Source organism: Pangasianodon hypophthalmus, chromosome 4, assembly GCF_027358585.1.
Source record: "Pangasianodon hypophthalmus isolate fPanHyp1 chromosome 4, fPanHyp1.pri, whole genome shotgun sequence".
Classification (NCBI taxonomy): domain Eukaryota; kingdom Metazoa; phylum Chordata; class Actinopteri; order Siluriformes; family Pangasiidae; genus Pangasianodon; species Pangasianodon hypophthalmus.
The window spans coordinates 13,043,504-13,067,959 of NC_069713.1; the positions used below are offsets into that span (position 1 = coordinate 13,043,504).

The 24,456-nt window shown below is 37.4% G+C and overlaps 1 protein-coding gene across 1 annotated transcript in view; it reads right to left on the reverse strand.

The window, feature by feature from the left end:
• Positions 1 to 851: 851 nt before the first annotated feature.
• The window catches only part of fgf11a (fibroblast growth factor 11a), a 63,180-nt gene continuing 39,575 nt past the window's right edge, over positions 852 to 24,456 (reverse strand). Inside the window, exons 4-5 of the mRNA XM_026935993.3 lie at positions 8,845 to 9,043; positions 852 to 7,800 (exon numbers count right to left, since the gene is read on the reverse strand). Of these exons, the coding sequence (XP_026791794.1) occupies positions 7,664 to 7,800; positions 8,845 to 9,043 (336 nt within the window). The 3' untranslated portion in view covers positions 852 to 7,663. The remainder of the gene's footprint in view (positions 7,801 to 8,844; positions 9,044 to 24,456) is intronic.

Genomic DNA, 24,456 nt, shown 5'->3' on the forward strand with positions numbered 1-24,456 from the left:
AGTTCCAGTGAAGGGAAATTGTAATACTACAGCATACAAAGACATTCTATATAATTGTGTGCTTCCAACTTTGTGGCAGCAGTTTGAGGAAGGAACACATATGGGCGTGATGGTCAGGTGTCCACATACGTCTGGCCATATAGTGTATTTCACCATGTTATGTCCTGAAATTGTATATGTTAACTTGAGACAACATGCGACATCATGTTATACATGAAAAAGCATCAAACCACATGTGAAATGAATCATGTATACAAATCACATGTGTAAATAAAAACACCATGTGTAAACTTCACATGTGAGTTGTGTGACCTTTCTGCTTTAATTATAGTGATATTTGAAATAATATTGAATAATTATAATTGAATATTATTACTGAATAATATTATTAAACATAGCTGTTGTACATAAATGGAACATGTCTGTTTAGATCCAAACACTTAAATGAAAAGTATACATCAATAAATAATAATTGGATAATATCATACAAGACTAAGACTACATCAGGCCAGTACAATTTATTATTATTATTATTATTATTATTATTATTATTATTATTATCAAGTGTGTTGTTCTGTGTCATTAACATGAATTATTCACAGGATATCATAGCCATTAGAGTAAAATATGATTCTTATCTTTTAGTCCTGTGATTTATACTGTTGTTGAAGTGTGGTAACAGTTAGATGGATACACAAGCAGGGGAAAGTAAGGCTCTGTTTCATAATTGTTTTCAACATACCCTCATCCACCCTCTCCACTTCCCTGCGGGCGAATCGCTGGCATCATTTTTAGGGATCTATTAGCTCAAGGCATTTAAATCAACATAACTGTAGACTTAATAAGTAAAACCTTTCCCAGTAGACCTTGAAATATGATGCAATTTTCTTCTTAAAGGCAGACAAAGCTGTTTATAAATGTAAATAATGTAAATTTAAATGTATAACATTACAAATTGAGTTTTATATCGCAAGACTACTACATCAGTATGACGGCTGACATGATTTTGTTAGTTCACTCTCTTAGCTCTTTATCGTATATCAAGGGAATATGACTCATGTACATAATATCTGCGCATGCGCTCATCCAGCTTTCCTGTGCTATGCATTTATTCTAATTAATGACTTGCTTTTATCCCCTTTTTTGGTCCGCATTCCAGCTGAATGATCATAGTTAACTCACAGTTAACAACCCATAACCAGTAGATCCATAACCATTTCTTTTCATACTAGATACCTGATTGGAATACAAAGACATCACTAATAACAGCAGAGTGACTCCAACAGCACAGAAAAGCACAAATAAAACTCTAGGACACCATTTTTACAATCATACAAATATATTAGTTTTATTCAATAATATCCAATAATATGTCTTCTTCAGACTTTGTGTAAGTTATTATAGAAATAGATACAGATTCTATTGCAAATGCAGGGCTGAGGATGGATGGGGGGAAGGTATAATGGATGGGGTCACGTTGACTTATTAAATAGGGATTTTTTTTTTAAATGTGTCCAGTAAATGTCGGTTCATGCATGCTTTTAGAGTATGGTTGCTTTCAGGATTCTTCATTCATGTCATTTTGCTTCAGGCATCAGAGTCTTCAAGCATGTGTCCTTCAAACCTCTTCTAACAGTCTATGGTTATGTTTTTGGTGCCATGTGGTTAGGCTTTGTGTTGTTTTTGTGAAACCAATCCTCACACGATTCCACTTGGATTGTCCTTTTCTGTTATAAAAAATAGTGTCACTGGAAGACTGTTGAACTGTCTTGGTTTGGAAGACAAGAAAAAAAACAATATAGTTCATTTTTAAAATCCTTTTTGGAAGACTTCTTTACAGTAATCTATCCAATCAGAGTAGGTCACACACATGGCTATAAGGTGTGCGTGTTTTAATAAGGAGAGTAATAACCAAAACAAGCAGTCCATATTGCTGCAGAAGTTCCAGGTACATAACTGACGAAGGTGAAAGGTCATGAGCTCTGTCACCTTTTGAGTGACAGTGTGGGCCGCTGTTCAGAAAGTCCTGGTTAATTCATTCGTAGACTGTAGGTTTTATACTACACTCGCATTTCACACTTTCCCAGACAGGAATGAATCATAGGCTTTGCAATATTAGTCATGATGCAGAGGCGTATGCTTACATCAACATGTCAGTAAAAATCCAGTCGTAATCAGAACTCCATCAAATAAGCAAATAAAAAAAAAGTGCTTATCAGTGACATGGCACATGGAGACCCACACAAGGCCAGTAAACACTCTAATGGCTTTAGAACAAATAAACAATCTCATTTGAAATCCAGTACTTTCTTCTGATATTGAATCATAAATTACTTAATGTGGTGATTACAAAAGAATTCATTACACAACATAAAAGGCACAAAAGTACGTAGACTTTTACCCACATCAAGAAATCCTGATCTGTGATATCCCCAACCCTACATGGACTTCACCCACTTTTCCTATTCCTGATAAAACAGTGTTACATGGCCTGTATTTGCATATTGGAACCTGATTGGCTTGTATATATTATGACACAACACTCGTCTTTCACACATCTTCAACAGTAACTCAGAAAAACTAATTTCACACTTTGACCAGTCTGCTTACTCCACTGAATTCATCTGAGAGGGTTTAATCATAAAATCCATATTGTATAATGTTTAGAGTGGCTTTAAATTCATCACCATTGTAGACTGATAATATATTGTGTCAGATTTTCACATAAAAAAATCACTTTAAAATCTTGAAACAATGGAGACACTTGGGTGTGTACTCCTCTATATCTACATAACCGCAGCTCAACATAAAGGGGGGAAAAAAAGAGTAAAGTTTCCACAAGGGGGAAACAGGAGAGTGTAATAATTACTGTAGCGCCTGAGAGGAGAGCCACCGCTCGGAGGGAATCACCGTTTAGTTGGACCATGTGAGGAGGGCTGGGTTTTCTTTCTTTCTTTTTTTTTTTTGTCTTTTCTGCTGCATTGCAGATGCAGGGTTTGGGCTACACCTCAAACTGACACACACAGACATACACACACATTTTCACAATACGCAACACTCCTCCACCAAGCATCACTCAGATTGGGCACGTTTCCTTTGAATACACTTCATTCAATCTGCTTGGCAGAGCTTGTCTATCCAGGGTACAGCATATAGATTTGTCTTTTGTAACTCTACATGCCTCATTTATCTCTCTCTTTTCTTTCCTCTCTCACACACACTCACATGGACACACACACATAAGACATACCAGGCAGCAACTGTGTTATACACACCCATTTAAGACACTCATTTCTTACTGACGTAGAAACAGAAGGAAGACAATAGAGGGAAGACATGGAACACACGCGCACACGCACACACACACACACACGTTAATAATTCTTTGATGTCATATCTGAGTTATGAAGGAATTCCAATAAGTTTGAGTCAGAAATACACAGAATTCTGATAAAGCAGAGAAAAGTTTAGATATTGGAAAGAAATCAACACCACACATCACAACTTCATAAATAAATGAGCAAGAAAACAATTTCTACAACATAGATTGTTTTTTGGATAAGGATCACTGCAAAGTAACTTTCAGGAACTAACTCAAGAATACTAACTCAAGCTAAATGATACACACCTTTTAAGTGAAATACTGAATAAAAAATATTTAAAACATAAAATCTACCAATAAGTAGAAGCTGGGAAACACTACACAGCGGCATATATTGGCTAAATGATCTCATTTTACATTTTATGTAGATTTCATAAACACAGCTCACTGTGTGATCAATGTAAGCCTGTACCTGAAGCTGAAGCAGTGCAAACAGCAATAAGTATAATGCTCCTTTTTTCAGCAGGTGGTGGAGTATTGCAGATGGCACAGCATCATTTTATCATAATGATCTGTAAAATGATCTGCTAGCCGTATGGATCGTTTTTTAATTTTTGTCCCCAGGAGAGTTTGCAGGAAGAGATTAAAATTGGAGTATTGGGTGTCATTTGAAAGTTTTAGATCAATCTGCCACTTTAGATTCATCACTCTTTTGTTGATGATGCGGAAGATGCCGATGAACATAAATTGGCTGAAACAAATTATGAGCTATTATGTAGTTACTCTTTTTAGAATTTTTTTAATTAACGTTGTTTTAAGTTATTTTTTTCACCGATGTATTTGGAGAAGAGCCACAGGGCTGGTAAAGCCATTTTGTACAACCAAAGAGAATTTTTAAATCACATTGTATACAAACAATAACTTATAATTAATTGTTAATGTTAAATTTAATGAAATGAAAATTAAAGCACTCTTGTCAATAATTAATACTTAATTCTTTCATTTTCATTTATACTTTTGGCAAACTTGTAAACCAGAAACCAAGTCTATCATAGCGAGGATCTGAAAGTTAAGAGTTTTGCTTAAGGGCCCAACTGTGGCTCTTTGGCAGTCCTGGGATTTGACCGCACAGTCTTTTGGTCACCAGTTGGGAATCTTTGCTTCTACTGCCCTTTGAAATATGCTAACATCACATTCATTGTGTTTGTTATATTACCTGGCTTTCAAAATACTTACAGTATGCAAGTTAAAATTATTGAACCCAAAAATCTTATTAATGAACTTTGTCTCCATCTACAGTACCAAGGATGAGCTCTCAGATTTTTTTAAAATCAAAACTTACATTTGTTTCCTTCTAGTGTGTTGTGGTGTAATGACCTGTGTAAGTTTTAACTTTAAACTGGGTATGCCAACTTCAATTTTAGTAAATTGATTTGAAAAATACGTTACAATAGCAACTCACCTAGTTATTGATCATACCTGTCTGTCACTTACGTTCATTATCTCTGTCTATATATATATATATATATATATATATATACTACTTTCTGACCATGAATGTGCCTGTAAATTTGTAAAGTTTTATTAAAAGGATTATACTCATAACTGCATCTCCTTCCCACTCAGTTTGTGATACAATTAAATTGGTGTAGATGCAAATACAAAACAGTTACACAAAATATACTGCCATCACCACCAATTCAACTCTGACTTCAATTCCACATAACTATTTAGCCATGACTTTCAATTTGGCAGTTATGCAAATGAAAGCACTCAGTGCATCAAGGGAAGAGATAATTGGCTTTTGCTATAGGCATACTCTAACACAAACCATTTGAATTGTTTGGCTGTACAAGTTGGAATTGCCATTACCTAAAAAGAACTTAAATGAATTGTTTAACAGTAGCCAGGCTTAGAAACTAAATGAAGAACTTCACAATATACAGCAAGTTCTCCCCCTCTCTTTTAACCAAGACTTCAGATGTTCTTTCTCAAGCTTATCATCCTCATAGAAAGCTGAGAAAATCACGTCAAGCATGCAGACATACATTTAAATTGATCTCATGAACAAAAACGGGCTTTCATTAACGATCCTTTAGCTAGCTATAGTTTATCGGAAACTTCCTCCAGAGTCAAGCTTTTTAAGAACAGGAGCTCCTTGTTTAATATAAAGTAATCCCGACCATTTTGAAATTCTACCACAGAAGTCATGTTTGTAGTGTAATTAGTTGTAGATGAATCTCAGCTAGTTACATAGCCTAAAAACGTTTGTAAATCTCCTCTGTAATTGGCTGCGGTTGAAATCAGCCTCGGTCGTAAAATGGTCTGAGTTGTGAAAGTGTATGCAAATAACGAGCTCTGCCTTGGGCACATGAGACAATGTGGCAAGAGGGAGTATGAGAGACTAAAAGAGCAATTTAGCAGTGTAATTACAGTCATTAATAAGACCAGGCCACTAGGTCTTAATCAGGCTTAACCTCCAAGGCATCTTCCTTTTTACCTTCAGTTATCAAAACATCCACATACTTTTTTATCCCTACTGGTCTTTTATTCATTATTAGGAAATTGTTTTGTGACAATTTTGTGACATGTGACAAGAGAATATGTGACAAACTTAAGCTATTGGAGAATACAGTGAACTTTATGGATGAAATTAGCCCTTCAGAGTGTATAGAATGTTTTTTTTTATATTGTTATGTTGTATTGTAAGGCTCTTAGAGCTATAAATAAATTCATGGTTGCAAATTCTAAAGCAAGTTGGAGTTCACTGTTATTTCAATGTTATTTAATTTTAAAGTTGACCAGTTTTTCAGTGCAATAAATAAATGCCAATGATTCCTAAGACTGATGAAGCAATCTGTTATCTGCTATCTGTTATCTTTCCATCATCTTTCCACAATTCCTTCATACTGGAGTTAGAGAAGATCATTGCATTGATCTAAACAGCAAAATTGCTATTCTTTCTTCATCTCTACAGTCAGCACATTATCTCAGGGTGCTCTTTGTGCCTTCATGTTGCACCCAGATGCAGTATTTCGGGATGTTGAACTATTATTATTATTTCTGCTATTATTTCAGACTTATTGTTATTTCAGCTGCTCCAGAACACCATCACCAAGAGCAATAAGAAGGTCGCTCTTAATTAGGACAGACGTTTCTGATTAGAGACTTTCATAAGCAGGGGGAGTGGATCATCTCTATGGTTTAAAAGCCCTGCTAGGCAACATATACAAAATTATTAGAAACATTATGTAAAGAAAAAGCCACTAATATCATGTTATTGTTACTTGGAAAAATCTGAATCAAAAGAATGTGATACTACTGAGTACATTATATAATATTAGAAGACAAAAGACAATTTATGCTTGTTGTTCCATTTTGCTTGGTTTTCCAGTAACTGCCTTTGGTCAAATTAAACAGGCTTAAACAGCTATCGAAAAAGAAAAGAAAAGACAAGATGAAATGGAATAGGAACCAGGAGAGCAGCAGGAGTATTGCTCCCAGGCCATCCAGCGAAAAACCAATCAAAGCAAAAGAAAGTGATAATGTACCTCAGTTTCCACAGTCGCGAGTCACCTCTCACACATACACACACTTTCATCAGTTTTGAGGCTATTGTATATGGGCAGAGAAAGCTTTTTAGCTCCTTGGGGTGTATATCTTTATAGCATTATCATACAGGAAAGGGAGAGTGTATTACTCCTGTGTGTGTTATTTTTTTTTTAAATCAAATTTCCTTCTTTATGTGTGTGTGTGTGTGAGTGTGTGTGAGTGTATAAGGTGTATGTGTGTGTTTGTGTGTGAACCTCACACAGGCATGCGAGTGTCTTAATGGTACCCTGGAGCACATGCTGGGTTTTTCCTGTGCTGTGGAGTGGAAAATTGACTCTATGTCACAAACTAATCAAACAGCAGAGGAGGCGAGGAGGAGATTACACTCAGCTTAGAGATACAGGAGGAGGACTGCACAGGATAACACGAACAGATGCTTCCAAAACAATATGGCCAAATGTCAGGATCTTCCGGTGTCATGAGATGGTGTTTGAAACTGACACTGGTCGGACAAAAGGCAAAAAAAAAAAGGTGCTGAACGGTGTCACAGCTCATTTCTCTCTTAAAACACACACCTGGAATAACTCAGGGTTCTTATTGCTCAAAAAATTCCCAGGTTCAAACAGGAAGGCGGTACCAGGAGAAGAGGAGTCCATCAGGCAGGGTTCATTGAGCTCCTGCATCATGGGTAATGGCATCAATAGTAGGACTGCATTGACTGTTTTTATCATGCCCATGCCATTTCCCTTTGTATGTTGGCGTATGCTCCAGTCTTATATCCTCCGGTCGCTAGGAGGCGCTAGTTTTAGGAGGCAACGGGTCATTCTTGTCATCATTGTTGACAGGAGAGTCTGATGTTTTGGCTGTTTTCCGTGGTGGGCTCTGCTCACCGATGTCATGCAGCGAAGGCTCCCTGTACATGGCCACTACAGACACAGAGAGATAGGTTAGAACATACAGTATACTCTCTCATAAGCCCAAATCATTTTTAACATATTAACCAACAGCAATAGATGTGTCCTTTTTCATGGTTTCAATAGTTTTACAGTGTATTTAAATGACACAGATGTATTGTCCAATAAATAATGAATGCTACGCATTTAAAATGGGTGTGTGTTTTAACACAATTTCTATAAATGCAATTCTGCAAAAATACCCATTTTTTAAAAATAAATAAATCAAGGCTTGGAAACCAATTGTAAAACTATTTTAAATAAATAAATAAATAAATAAATAAATGGCTTTCAAGCCATAAATATGGGTTGCCTGTGATCATTTTTCTACCGCTAAAATAAATGTTAGCATGGCAGCAAAGTCATGTCATGGTTAAGATTAGTTACCATTGTATCATAGTTAAAATGTAATGAACATCATTTTCATAAGGCGCAGTAATAAAATCACAAGTTTAGCATTTATCATACAATAATCACAGTTACCATGAAGTACTACAGCAAATCCATGGTAAAGGTAATGGTAGACATGGTTCAGAACATTTCACCACTTATTATCATTAAACACAGCCAAGTACATTTACTTGTTTAAAAGTACAATGTGGCAAGAGGTGTTTTGAATGACACGGCAAACTGCCAAAGACATTTATGGTTTCAAACGAAACTCTCAAAGAATTTTTAAAAAACTTTCAGTTCATTGATAATATCTTGCTCCAAAAAGCTCTGTGTTTCACAGTTATCAAATATTTCTTTTTCATTTGGAAACCAGTGCACAGAACATGGAAGTGCAGATAGCCAATCTTGCAACCTTCAAGATTCTGAAGCTAGTAGACAGAAAAGTGTACAAAAGATGTCGGAGCATCTGAGGCCAAGACCACTGAAGTTTAGTATCAGAGATATAGAAGGTTTGCATAAAATTGAAAAATATTCAAGCATATAATCCTTAATAAAATCTTAGTAAAATATAGAGAATTTTTATGAAGGCCATACTGTTTAATACTAGCAAATGTTCTAGCACACCTTCAATGAGTTTCGGCAGGAAGTGGGCGGCTCCTTTTGTCTTTTTGACACGGTTTCCCTTCATGACCTGCCCATCACGGTTGATGCCGATGTACCAGGCTCGTCCAGACTGCGTCTGCCGGTACAGGATGGACGAGTACGTCACGTAGTAGTTTTCAAACACGCACTCTTTGAACTTACACTCCGGCGTGAAGTGTTCCTGTAAGACAAAAAATACCCACCCACGCACACACACACACACACACACACACACAAAGCAATTGATTACCAATTTCCTCTTTGCACAATCACTTCAGCATTCTTCTTAACACTGCTTCTGCATTTCTGGTTATTTCAATGCACTCGCAGTATTTTACATTTGGTGTCTGCAAGAGCTCCTGAAGATGAATGTCAGTGATGTAAGAATACTGGAAAAGCCCCTTCTAGCAAGCCGGAAAAAGGCTTCCAGCTGTGTATGCCTTGTCATACATACACAAATACAAAGGTAAGAAATATCTACTGTATTTCATATATAATTGATATACTGTAAATACCTTTTATAAACATAGGAATAACAGTTAGAGAAAGTTGCTGTCTCACTGTGCTGAATGTAAATGCTGCCAGAAATGTGACAGCACTGAATGCAAGCTCACTGTTGTAGTCACATATGCTCATGTATATGGTGAAAAAAAGGCAACTGACTTTATTGTTTACTTTTTAAAGAAAGGACAATGATGGGATGGAACAAGATGCTGAAAAAGCAAGGGAGGCGTTGTTTCTGTTTCTGAAACTTGTCGGCCCAACGCTCACTAAATTCAGTATAACCAGAGGGAATTGTGACACTGGGAGGAGACTGTAGGTTACATGATTGTGTTGTGGAGTAATTTGGATAATTAGGCAAGCTAAGAATGTTTTTGTGGTGTCATTTCTGTGTTGTTGTTTAAAGGGCATAATGTACTTTTATAAGACTCTGTGTTCTGAGCAAAATGTTAGTGAGGTTGAGAGCATATTATGAAGTTAAACACACCGGAAATGTAAAGTTGACTCCTCCAGTCATTCCGTGGCATAGCTGAAATGTTAGGGTTGCAATCCCTGATTGTACCATGGGCATCATACCTACGCTATTATGCTACATTCAACAAAAGCTTGTAATTTCTGGCCTCTGACTAGGAAAAAGAAAATGTGCCCTTAATGGAAAATCGAGAATGTGCTCTCAACATTAACATCAAATCAACATGTTGATGCTCACACCATCAACAGTAAATTAAAAAAAAAAATCATTGTATTAATTTAAACTAGTTTATTTAGTATTTACATTAGATCAATCAACATAGACACATTAGTTGGTTAAATCTATAACACTGACCATACATTGTGCTGTTTTGAGAAAGTAAATCCATCACAAACTCATGATCACATGCTAGCTGTCTAGCTTGTTAACACATTTTTCATGGAGATCATCCAAGTTTTGTTTTCCCTACTCTGTAGCTTGAAGAGCACAGAGCTTGAAAATGATGTAATTCGAAGTTCAGACTTCCCATTTCTGAGTTAAGTTGAATGCAGCATTATGTCTAGGTCTATGATGGCATTCAATTCACTACTGTACTATATGAAGTGCTTGGAGTGAATATCCTTGTAGTCTTGCTGGATTAACTTTCTCTTGACGTTCTGGTACTTCATGTTTTACAAATTAAGCACTACTTATCATGACCAAAATGATATTACACACACACACACACACACACACACAGAGCATTATTGTGGCCAATAATACGATATGATATATTATTGTCAGATTTGCCTCAAATTCATCTTGCATCACAGCATTTTCTATACATAAACACAGAAGCATATAGACATGTGTGAGACTCTCTCTCTTTCTCTCTCTCTCTTTATCCACTACTCTTTCTACATGAGGTATTGCACTCCAGCACATTCACTCAGCTGGTTTGAGTCCAGCAGCACTGCGCAGGTCTAATCTTTCCTCTATGGCCACAAAGCACTGAACACCTTCAATCTGTAAATCCCTGCAGGAGATCGGAGCCTGTCAGTAAGCAAAGACTAACATCTCACTCTCCTCATCCTTCTTCCTCCCTCTTACCATGCTCGCCTCTCTCTCTCTTTCCTTCTTCTCCTCTCCATCCATCCTTCACTTTTTTCTCCCTCTCTTGCATGCGCTCCCTCCATCTCCAACCCCCTGCTGTCATTTTGTAACCTTGTCAGGGAACGAACCAATTTCCAGGATTGATTGGGATCCTTGGTGTGACTGGTGAGCTGAAAAGCTGAATAAGGAGTTCTCTCTTTCTTCTTCTTCTCTTTCTCTCTCTTTCTGTCTCAATTGTTTGGAACATGTGCACTGTCAGCAGGGGGATTAATATGTTATTCAAATGATATGAGTATGGTTGACTTATTAAATTACACAACCATAATTGATTTCCATTTTTAATATTGGTAAGTACTGTTCTTCAAAGAAACAGATGCAAATTATGCTTAATTTACTAGAATTACACATACATTCCATGATTTGCTTACATTATAACATAGCTGTGTACTCAACAGATTTATATATTCTCTGTATAAATCCACTCTGGGCAAAGAGCACATTTCAGACACTTATTTGTCCATCCTTGGTGTAAAACACATCTGGAAGCAAACAGTAAGGGTTTAGGGCCAAGCCTTCTCCCTGCTTTAATTTAGTAATTAAGGAATTAACTGGAGTAAGCTGATGCCTCACAGAGGACAGGCCAAAAAAATGGGCGAGAGAGAGAGAGAGAGAGAGAGAGAGAGAAAGTATAGGGAGAGAGTGTATGAGAAAGAGGGGATGAGAAAGAGGGGATAGATAGATAGATAGATAGATAGATGTTTAAACCCTCTTTAAAAAGACTGAAACCATTACATCATATATTTTGACAAAAGTTAAACAACAACAAGGAAAACCAAAACTATTTAATCTTGTATTAGAAAAGGGAGTATAGATAAAAAAAAAAACACAAATAGAAATTCAAATTAAAACTCTTCTTCATTAACTGTACACTGTGAGAGAGAGAGGTAGAGAGAGAGATAGAGAGAGAGAGAGAGTAGGTGTGTGAGTGTGTTGTGTGTGTGTGTAGTATGTACAGTACTTTAACATCACACAGGACGAGCCTCTCTATTAAGCAGCAATTAGGAGCCTCTGAATAAGTGCCAGAGTTCCTGATCTCCTTCTTCCCTTCTTATTAAACACTAAAGGGTCCAGCGTGGCCTGTTAAAGCACAAGCCCCTCTCAGACACCATCAGTAATGAAGACCCTCTCCACAATGTGTATGCAGGTATGATGAGACAGGGACAAGAAGATTATATAAACAAGAAAAGGAGAAGAAAAGAGAGAGAGATCTTCAGCAGTTCTCTGGGGGGTGCCGAGCAAACACACCGAGCTCAGTAGGAGAAAAAGGAGATGCTTCAATACAGTGCAGCATGGCAGCAAAATCTGCATCTTTCTACTTACTTCATTTATTCGTTCCTTTTGGACCCCATCCCATGCTTTGAATTTGTTCATTCGTCATCCTTTTTCTGCCCTTGCTGTCCCGCTGGTATCGCTTCTCTCTATCACTGTCTTGCTTTCTACATCTACATCCACAGGGGAGGCTGTGCAACATCAGTAGTGCTTTATAATATGTTATTTAAAATAATAAGATTCTGAGGTTAGGTTTAAATGGGATTATATGGGCTTCTCAAAGTTGATATCAGCGAGACGTGATTATAACAGATTTAAACTTGTTTCTGTTCTAAGGGCTTAGGTTTCAGTATTCACTGTCAGTTTTGTAATTAAAATGATATCAAAATATCTTCTGATGCCAAGATACCAGATACAGTAAAGCCTGGCAAAATGAACACATTTTGATTTAATGACTAAATACTTTATTGTAGCTTGTGAGTCGCTGTCTAGTGTGGTTTATCACATTAAATAGTTTAATGGATTTGACAAAGATTGTATTAGAATTGATTTACGTTTCTTTCAAATTATTGTACTCAAGTTAATTTCCACTTGCAGTTCACAAATACCAAACTTGAGGAAGCTGCCATGTGTTCGTGCTTATCTTCATCCCCAGGCTTTCTCTTATTCAACTATTTGCCTAGATGTAATACTTTTTCTTTCTAATTTTGGTTAATTTCTGTAATCTTAATTGCATTAGCATCTATGGGCAGTAGGTGGCACTCTCTAACACACTGTTCACTGAGTCATCAGACTGCTGATGAGCCATAAGTCAGTATTACAGAACTATACCAGAGCGTCTATTCACACACACACACACACACACACACACTCAGACGCACACACACCTTTACACTGTCAATCAATTTCTGCTTCACTTTCCACTCACAGCTGAGGTTTCCACTAATTGGATTCCGGTCGCCTGGTGTAGGCCCAGTATATTAACTGATGCAATAAAGTGCAGATGGCGGGGTGGCACCGTTGCTCATGTGTCAGTTAAAGCAGGGCAGCAAGCCTCTGACATGAGGATGAGCTTCCTGTCAAACTCTCTGATAGACATGACAATGGGTCTAATGGAATAGTCAAGAGAGTGAGAGCGTAAAAAAAAGGGATAGGAAAGGGAAGGAAAGGAAAGGAAAGGGAAGGAAAAGACAGGAAAGGAAAGGAGAATCATTTCTCAATCACTGCTGGTAATGTGGTATAGATGTGTCAGCGACGTGGGTTTAAAAAATGGAGATCAAATCTAGGAGGCATCTCACTGAGAGCCTACATAAAGCTACCGTCTGGGCTAGAAAGAAATCAGCCCCAGTCTTGCTTCTTCATGCTGTGTATTTATCTTATGAGCATTATTGCTGTTGCACTTGATTCCACAAAAATTCCAAAATAATTCATCTTAAGCTGTTTATTAACAGCAAAAACAGTTAATTAAGCTTTACATGATTCACTTTTGGTGTCTCTCACAAGCCAATCATGGAGGTGTTTGAGCTCATGTACAGAAGACGTACAGAAGAGGACAGTTAATGCTTTCCTCCAAGTGCATTCTGCAGCTCTGTGATGCTGCATGAGCAGCAGTCTGAAAAGATTTTAAAAATGGGTTTAAAAAAAATCAAAACCAGTGAATGTAATGCTCAAATAGAATAAGTATTTTATTTTTATTTTTATTCTCATTGGTCTCTACTGTCAATGTATCAGTAACATGTTTCATACATTACTAATTCACACATTTTAGCCCACTATTACATATGTGTGTATATTATAAAATAGAAATGCAAATGCATTTCCAAGTATTTCCAAGTATGTTCTTCATTTTTCATTTCAGAGCGTAAACAGACTTCAACATTCCAGGCCAGAGGGTGTGACTGAAATACACTGCCAGTCAGGTTTTTGAAATTTTTTTTAAAAATGCCCTTATTTTAAATAGAAAAGACCAAAATCTTTAACACTCTAGCATGGTTTACAGTTAATGATAACACTTACCAAGTGTTCTTACCTTTAATTAAACACTCATTTAGGGTCCCATTAGGATGTAAGAGAGAGCAGTTAATAATTTCCTCAAAGATTTAGCTTTCCTTATTTAGTTTGGTCTGCGGCAATAATAATGATTAAACTGTAATAAAACATAATCAACTCCAGGTGTTCAAAAACTTTTGACTGGCAGTGTATATTTAGATGAAAAAGTCGAAATCTCTCAAGGTAAACAATTTCCCATGATCACCATATTTTAGCTATATACTAGATAATTATGCACCATTATATAGATAATCTTTTCTTCTCTCACGGATGGATGACGGCTTTAAACATCAGCTCAGCTCTGTGTATGATTAAGAACGTTATGACTGACCTCAGGTCAGGATGGAGAATGCAGCAGGCCTGAATGAACACCTGCATGTTTCTGCATCTCTGACCCAGAAACAGCAGGAGAAGTGTGTGTGCGTGTGTGTCCTCTGCCTTTCACCTTGACTAGTGGAACCTACAGGGAGTTTGGGGATTTTCCAAAGAGAACAAGAGCGCAGCTTCCCCCTCCCTCCTTTTCTTGCTTGCTTTCTCCCTCTGTCTCTCCCTCTCTATCTTTCCTGTACACTGTACTTTAAGTTTTGCTTCTGTTTACCTCCCACAGAAGACTTCAAATTTTTTCTGCTCTCATTTCTGCAAAGGTTTGTAAAATAAAAAAAAAAAGAAACAAGGTAGTTTGGAGCAAGACTATAGTGTGTGTGTGTGTGTGTTTATAAAGAGGAGAGTGCTGACCTAGCAAAACGAAAGAGGATTTTGAAAAGACAAGGTCACAACTGTGTGTGTGTGTGTGTGTGTGTATATGTGTTGGGAGGTGTACTTATATATACTGTTCTATTTGCAGTCATTGAATATCAGCAGCAACACACTTATTACCTTATTTGCGAGTGTGTGTGTGTGTGTGTGTGTGTGTGTTTATGTGCATGTATTTAAGCAGTCACCCTGACAACTCTCCCTACCACATGCACACAAACGACACACAACAGAAGAAACACTTGCCTAATGCTGTCAAAGTCAGGCATGTGTCCTTTTCCAAGGCTGCATCAACACACACACACACACACACACTACAGTCTGTGTGATTATTGATGTGCTGTCCTGCTAGCTGGTAAGTCTCCAGCTCAACTTGCCAGTGTCACGGCTGCATTGAACCGATACACACAGCGGTGTTTGAATACACATTACAGCTCTTAAATTGCTAACTGCATTGGGACTAAACTCCAGCACAATACATTACTCACATGCTAAATACTGAATCATCAGAATGAAACGTACAGGAACAGATTCATGAGGAGCTGTGTGTGTGTGTGTGTGTGTGTGCGCGTGTGCGTGTGTGTATGTGTGTGAACTGTGACGTGACTGATGCTGTACCCAAGCCGCAGCACTTTTGCAATGCTAGTGCAGCATACTTAGGAATCTCCTTGCTCTCTCTCTCTCTCTCTCTTTCTCTCTCCCGTTTCCTCATCCCTCACTCTGGCTGGTCATGTGACCTAAGGTGATCCCTAGCTTGTAACCTGCACCTTCAGCATCTAAATGAGAGAGACTAAGATACTAAGAGATGGAGAAAGAGCAGGTGAGAGAGAGAGAGAGGGAGAGAGACAGAGAGAGAGAAAGGGAGAACAAATAAGAGGGAAAGATATAAAGTGCACCCAATTATTGTATTTTGAGATCTTGCTTGGCTGATAGTTTCACCCAGATGTACTATACTAAAAAAACTGCTGATAAATACGTCTTTCCCATTTTGGTTAAAAAAAATGCAAGTCACACATTTTCCTGCTAGCGAATGATGTAACCACAGAAGCTCAGTGAGGTTCGAATTCATGGTAAACCACATTCTCAAGCACAAATCTCAAGCCATGATTTCCACCAGACTGTCCCTGAGGACTCCTCAAAGATTTTAGTGTTATCTGTGGTCTGCATTCATTCGTCTTCAGTAACTGCGTTATCCTGGTCCGCAATGGATCCGGAGACTATTCCAGGAACACTGGATGTGAGGAGGAGACACACACTGAGTGGGACACCAGTCCATTACAGAGCACCCTGCACACCCACACACACACACACACACACACACACAACTAGGGGTAATTTAGCAAAATCAGTCAGGCATGTTTTTTGGGAATTTGGAGGAAACCATAGAACCCAGAGGAAACTCACATGGAATATGAGAAACTCCACACAGCTCTAATGAGGCAACAGTACCTGCTGTACCATCATACCACCCTATCATAAATATTTATGCAGTAAAAAGGAGTTACCTAGGCTACCATCCAGGGGGATGGAGGGAGAGATCATTGATACACTAAACCTGTTTTAGATTTGCTCATCGGATGCATTCAAATATTGTGGTACTTGCATTCTGCAGACGTTTGTCAATCTCACAGACTGTGATCATCTGTTTCAGCACTAATTTTGAAACAGAATGGCTAGAATTGTAGAAAACAACAAATAGCTAACAGTCAGAAGTGCACCATTCCTGCCATTACCCAAATACTGAATAGCAACATACATCTTTATTATTTCTGGCACTAAAGTGAACTCTATTTTTTTTTTCAACTAAGAACTTCCTATTTCCCACCTCAGAACATTCAGACAACCTCAGCTGTTTAAGGTCAGAAAAAAAGAGACACTCTCAATAATTAAAAAACTGTCAAACAGCTTTAAAAAAATGCGCAAATTAGTTGATTAGATTTAGTTAGTTTCAGGGTTTTTTTGCTGTTGTTTTGTATTTTGAACCCAACGTATGATATAGTCTGAAGTAATTCATTGCTGACAGCACTGACAAAAAACAACCTTGAATTAAAAAAAACAATCTGCTAAAAAATTTGATCAAATTTGATTCAAATCTTGATTAAAATCTTAACCAATAAATCACAAATAACAAGTAACCATTCAGTTATTCAATTGTCCTCATTTATTTAGTGATCATAAAGCATATTGTAAAAAACAGAAACTTGAAAATCTGCTTAAAAGGCTAATCATACACTACAATTTCTTTTTTTTGCTAGAAGTGAAAATATCTTGAATATAATTAAATTAAGTGAATATTTCTCATTACAAGATCATGATAAACAAAAATAAGCCTATTAAGCCTATTTCTAGCCTTTTTTGTATTGCAAGCTTGAAACTGTCTTATTCTGGTACCAGATAAGATGGCTTCCTTCTGGGTATACAGTATATGCTTGAAATAAGCATTATTATTTGCCAATACATTATAATTTGAAACTTGAAATTAATCTAGGCTGAATCTTGAAATAAATCTAGGCTGAATAATCTTATATTTGTTTTATCCGAATCTCATAGATCGATTTATATACAATGTAATATATTTTTACTGTGATTTCAGGAATTCCAACCTGGAAAAGTCAGAGCTCTTGAGAAAGTCAGCCTTTCTGAGTGGGAAAAGTTACCACTTTGCCACCAAAAGTATAATTAGCTGTGTTATTTTGCTCCTGAAATAATTGCTAATGTTGTCAACTCAATCATGGAGAAGCCTTACTAAATCTGGGCTTTTACCCTTTGCTTCATGGGTCCCAGTTTTTTGATCTGTGCTTTGTTATTTCAATTTGGCTTTGAGATCCTTTGTCTTGGTAATTGGTTGTCATGCTTGACATTTTGGAGATTTTGGCTTTATGAAGTGGATGTCCTTATCCAGCATTCCCTTACTCTCTGGTCTTGTTTCATCACATACACAGAAACAGTTCAAAGCATAATGCAGAAATGCACATAACCTGTGAACTATCTAGTACCAAAATATTCTATTGAATCAAATGTTTTGTTTACATATACAAGTCCAGTGGTTGATAAGTAACACTTGTGCAGTATGGAAAATGTAGAAGTGGTTTGTATATGTGTATGTGTGTGTGTGTGTGTGTGTGTGTGTTGCAGTGGATGACTCAGAATGTAAATTATTGCCCACATTTCTCAGTCACATTGAAGTTTTACAATGATATAAATCATAATCAGACTTTTACAGTCATATTGGAGTGAGGCAATCATTAGAGCAGATGTTGAAAATATGGGCAGAGCACAAGCACAGCTGCTTTACATGTTAGTACTGATATTGATTATATGCACTTTTTTTTACATACTCCGAGCTGCAGCTTTTACACAACGTCCTCCATGGACCTTGCCAAGCCAGTAATTAATGCGAAAGTCATTTTCATCCAGGGATGAAATAGTGTCCAGTTACAATTATTATAAATTACAGGCTCATTTGCACAATTCATTTGCTATTTCTTTTTCATTTATAGGAAAGTCAAATTGTTTAGTAGTACCATGGTGATTACATTTTTATAGAATTTTTGTATGCTCGCCTAACTTATCACCTTTGGTCTCTTTTTAAGCTATGTATAATTCATGCATTTTATTTATTATTCATCCATATTTAATTTTATTTATGGTAGTTTTGGTAGAACTCAAGACTCGTGTAATAGAGGCAAGTCCATATTTCCATAATGTAGAACTTTTCTCTAGATATCACTTTCGCTTACTGTCATGGATGTGTTAGACTCAGACCTTCCTTCCTCTGCCCTGAGTAAATCTGGCCCAGATCTGTCTTGTTCTGCCTGAGCACATGGGCACCTGTTTGTCTGTGTGTGCCTGTATTTGAGTATATCAAGTAAGTAATAAGTATGAGCTTTAAATTATGTGGGTGTATGTGTGTGTTGGCTTAGAGGTATAGGTGGCCTGCTGGCCAACACATTGCAGGTTTTCCTTTCACCTGAGGGTAGCGGAAGACTGGGTTAACACCATCCATCCATTTTCTGTAGTGCTTATCCAACACAGGGTCACAGGGGACCCTGGAGCCTATTCCAGGGAACTCGGGGCACAAGGCGGGGGACTCCCTGGACGGGGTGCCAACCCACTGCAGGGCACAATCACACACACACACTATGGACAATTTGGAAATGCCGGTCAGCCTACAATGCATGTCTTTTGACTGAGGGAGGAAACCAGAGGAAACCCCCAAAGCACAGGTAGAACAACCCCCAACCCCAGAGGTGTTAGGCAACAGTTCTAACCACTATGCCACCTTTCTCCCACTGGGTTAACACAATTAGCTAAAATGCAAGAGCTGTTTTTTTTCTCTCATTAAACCTGCAAATTAAATTACTGAATGATATTTAGTCATGGCTACAGACAAAAGGATTTCAAAAGAGCTGGAGACAAGGATACTTTTTCATTGAGAGCCATAGCAAATGCGTGTGCCTCATATGTCAAGAGACTGTCACAGTAATTAAGGAATTTATTATCATGAGACATTACGGATCAAATCATGCACAATGCAAAAAATATTCAGAGGATATGAGGGCAGAAGCAGAAGCAACTTTGTATCAGAGCAAACTAGTGAAAAGCCTTCCCAGAAGGAGTGGAGGTTGTTATAACAGCGAAGGAGGACTACATCTGGAATGGGATGTTCGACAAGCACAAAAAATGTGATGGTTAGGTGTCTACAAACTTTTGCCCATAGTGTGTGTGTGTGTTATATGTTGTTACATGTTGTTAATATTTAGTATCTTGCATAATTCATAAACAATATTTGGCCCTTGGGGATTATGATGTGGTCTAATCTGGCCACCTCTGAAAAAGTTTAGACACCCCTGGTCTAAGGCTTCCATCTCACTTTCTCTTCTCTTCCTCATTCATGATCTATGAGTTCTACTCAGAGCAAAGTTAATAAAATGGGTCAGGTTACAGGGACTGGAACTATTTTTATCAAAAGCAATTTCCAACAGCCTCTTACAGGTAACACCAGCTTGCAAGCACACACCAGTGACACAGAGCTTCACGCCATTATTCATGTCTATATACTGTACATACTGAACATATAGACATCCATGTACAGTATCTATAATATATGGACTGGTGAGTAAAATGATGCCCTGTTATGCCGTTGGAGTGGTTTTGCTGACATGGTTTGGGTCCAGAGATAAACATCATTTCAAATCAATACGAAATACTTCTGACTGATTACTTTTATCCTATCATGAAACATTTCTATCCTGATGGGAGTGGTCTTTTCCAGGATGACCCCGCCCCCATCCACACTGCACTGAAGGCTCACTGAGTGGTTTAATAAGTATAAAATTGATGTAAATCACATGCTGTGGCCTTTATAATCACCAGATCTCATTTCAATTGAACACCTATGGAAGATTTTGGAGCCATAGGTTAGATAACACTCAAACACCAACTGAGTGAGTATCTTTTTAATCCCTCCATAACAGTTCCACAGATGTGTAGAATTGATCTCAGGGTGCATTGACGATTTCTAGTGGCATGTGTTGGACCAACACCTTACTATGGCAGTTTCTGTTGTTTTTTTTCCCCCTTTAATTTATTGCCTGTGTGCATATCATTTTGTCCCACCCAAACTCTTCTTCAAAGAAATTGCCCAAATGCATTAACCCCATAATTACGATTATAATTTATAACTTAATTATAATTTGGGCATTTAATAGCATTAGGCGTGACTTACTTCACTCTTTTCACTTTATTGCTGTACAAAGTGAACTAAGGAAATAAAGAGAGAGAAAGTTGCAGAGTATGCAGAAGAAAAAGAGTGAAAAAGTGACGTGCTTCTTTGGCAAAGAGACAAAATGACCACCGCCATCATTAAAACACCAGTTGAGGGAATATGTACAGGCAGAACAGTGGTCATCCCCCAGTACGGTTCCAGACAGATGTAGAATTGTTGCCAAGGCATTTAAAGCTGTTCTGGTGGCTTGTGGCGGCCCAACACCTTATTGAGAGACTTTATGTTGAGTTTTTTTTATTTGTCATCCATCTGTACATGTACAGAGAGTGGGACAGAGGGAAGTTGTGTGTGTGTGTGTGTGTGTGTGTGTGTGTGGTCTCTGTGGAGTCTGCAGTGACAGCATGTCCACCACAGAAAAAAAAACATGAATTATTGATGAGCTTTAAGTTAAATACGATCAAGAAAAACTCAGTGTAGGTGCTGACACACACACACACAGCATATCCTGACATTGTGCCAGATAAAGTAATTAATTACAGTGTACTTAGAAAGAAAGATGAGAATGAGGAGCTATAAAGAGGCTACTTTCTTCTATATTCTCTGGGCAGAAGTAAGATGACCCATTTTTCACTATGGGAAAGGACCACAGCAGCTAGGGAAAAAAAATCGAGAAAACCCCCACAAAGAAAGTGACTGTCCTCCTTTCTCCATCTGTGAGCAAAAGAGTTCACCTTGTTTTACCTGTACTCCAATCCTTCATCTGTTTTCCCCCCCTTCTTTTCTACTCTTTTCCCTGCCATGATGCTAAATGATCGTGCACCAAATGTGAAATAGTGAATACCACAAAACAATAAACAAGCTAACAAAAAAGAAAAGAGCTCATCTGCTGCTCCAGAAGAGTACAGAGCACTGGGAATAAACAACTGCAATTTTGCGATCATCTGTCAGCAGAGAAATTGTGAAAACACACACACACACACACACACAGAGAAGTACCATGATCAAATTGTACCACCATGCTATCCTTAACAAAAACCTCTTTGCTCTCAAGAACTTTAGATTAGTTATGAACATGGGCTTGAGTTTCACACTGAGGATAGTCATTTGTGTGCCTGATGCCTTTGTGTGCCTCAAAGCCTCTGATAAGGCAGTCAAAAGTTTTTGAACACCTGGAGCTTCTTATGTTTTATTGCAGTTTAATCACTGTTATTGCCACAGACCAAACAACATGATACAGAATAGCAATTAAACCTGAATCTTTGTGGAAGTTATTAACTGGTCGCTCTCAGATGCTAATGGGACTCTTAATGAGTGCTTTATTAAAGGCAGATACACTAGAGGAGTAAAGCAGTTAGGCTTATAGTTAAAATACTCATACACAGTAATAGTATTACCTATAAAACATGAATATATGGTGAGTTACAAGGGACTAATTAGAGGGATAAACTGGCCTTTTCCAGTGAGATTAAGTTTTGAATAATTTTTCAAATATTTAAACAAAGAAACTTTTGACTGGCACAAGGGTGTACAAGAAGATTTCAAAAATTTCATCAAGTGTTCTTTGGCTGTTATATGTTTAATTTAGCTAGTTCTTGCTTGGTAAAGAGGATCTTCTTGGAACCTTTGTGGAAAAGGTTAGCATGCTGAACCTTTTACACACATTGAGCCTTTGTATAGACTCGCTTTAAGTCCTGTATGTAATGCATGACAGATCAGTGTAACATCCTCTTAGGGTTAATTCAACCTTCTCACTTAGTTGAAAAGAATTGAGTCTGTGTAAGTTTGTGTCTGTGCAGGATATCCATAGTTTGCACGTATCATCTCTGCACCACAGCTCTAAATGTAGTTCATACAGGCGATTATTCCTCCTTTGAAGTGTGTATGGATTTAACCCACTTCTGTCTTCAGTGACCGAGAAAGAGCGCATAAGGGAGTATGTTTCGACTTGTCTTTGTGCACTCAGATCTTTCTTGGCTGCCATCATCTTGCATTCTTACTTGAACCCTCCTCTCGACACAAATTCACATTCAGTACTTTTATTAGGTTATTAGACCAAAACTTCTCATCAGCCTCTAGACACATTTTACATTCTCTCTGATATTGTTACTGGCATTGTTATTATAAACAGTGTTTCCCTCACAAAGGTGATACACGGGTGTATTGACGAACACCCAAGTATATTTCAATCCTTAAAAATCACTTTTATTTATTACCAGCTCAGAGACGACAACACGACTAGTTTCCATTATGGCTGTGACATGAATGCAGCTCGAGCTTGAGGTCAAGGGGAGGGGGAGAAAGAGAGAGAGAAGAAGAGAAAAAGAGAGAGAACGAGAAAGAGGGAGGTTGGCAGCGCCCATAACAGTCAAGCTTATACAGGTGACGAGAGACGGAGTATTACTGTGAATCAATTTGTCGTTGTTATTTCTAATATCTGTCACATCTATTTGTAATATCCATTACACCTGATGTACCTGTTAAAATATATAAAATATACTAGAGCCCGAAAGTGTATATTTCACATCTGTGGGAAACACAGTATAACGATATATGATGTTACTGATAAAAAACGAAGTTTTCCCTGAAGGTATAGTCATAGATTTGTATGCTCGTATGCTGTATGCCCGCTCTATCACATCTGCGTAACACATCCTTATGGTTTCACTATTTATTAGTGTTTTGTTGGCATTGGGCTGCTAAATTCTATTAATAAAAAAGATCATATTGCTTCAATTATTATTCGTTAAAATTTATAGCCAATTACAGTTTCTGTCACACCTTTTTTGTACTTGCACATGGGTATACCTCTTTAATGTAACATTACTGTTATATAGAACAATGTATCTGCAGTTTCTGTGGCCTTGCCTGCATGTTGCATTACTGACTAATTCTTAATCAGTAAAATGGAAGGAGAAAAATTCTCCAAGATTTTATATATATATATATATATATATATATATATATATATATATATATATATATATATATATATACAGTATATACAGTATATATATATACATATTGCACTGAGGTGATGATTTGCAGTTTAAATTCATGATTAACGGCATTTGAGAAATTAACCCCTTAAATTCCCTGTTTTCAGCTTTTGATCTTAAAGCATGTTATTCAATAACTCCAGTGAAGGGAAGGTGTGTATCAGTAGGGAAGGTGTGTATGGGAGTGAGGAATGAGAGTCTAGACTTGCTGATGGCTCCTGGAAGTTCAGGCATTAACTAAGACATACACTCACTCCACTAATTAAGTTACACAACAACTAGCCCATTTCTACAGCATAACTGGAGAAATAATTGGAAAAGACTTTATTGATTAAAAGACTACTGCACTTAATTGCTATAATTTGTGTTTTAAATGTTAAATTTTTTGTACACTGAATTAGCAGCACATTTTGTGTAATATATAATGTGCAAAAATAAACCTACGGTTAGTAATCATTATAAAACCTAGTAATAAGGTTTGATATCATAGACATATTGTCCCCCAGAAAGTTGAAATGAAACCTAGTCTACTACCTGAAGGTACAAAAACTTCTCTGAAATGAATGGATAATGGCTAAAGCTGGACGCATTTAACATTAAATAAAACTAGGCTGAAGCATGGCAATGTTAACGTTATAACTCTGTATAACAACAGTTGAATAAAAATTTTGCTG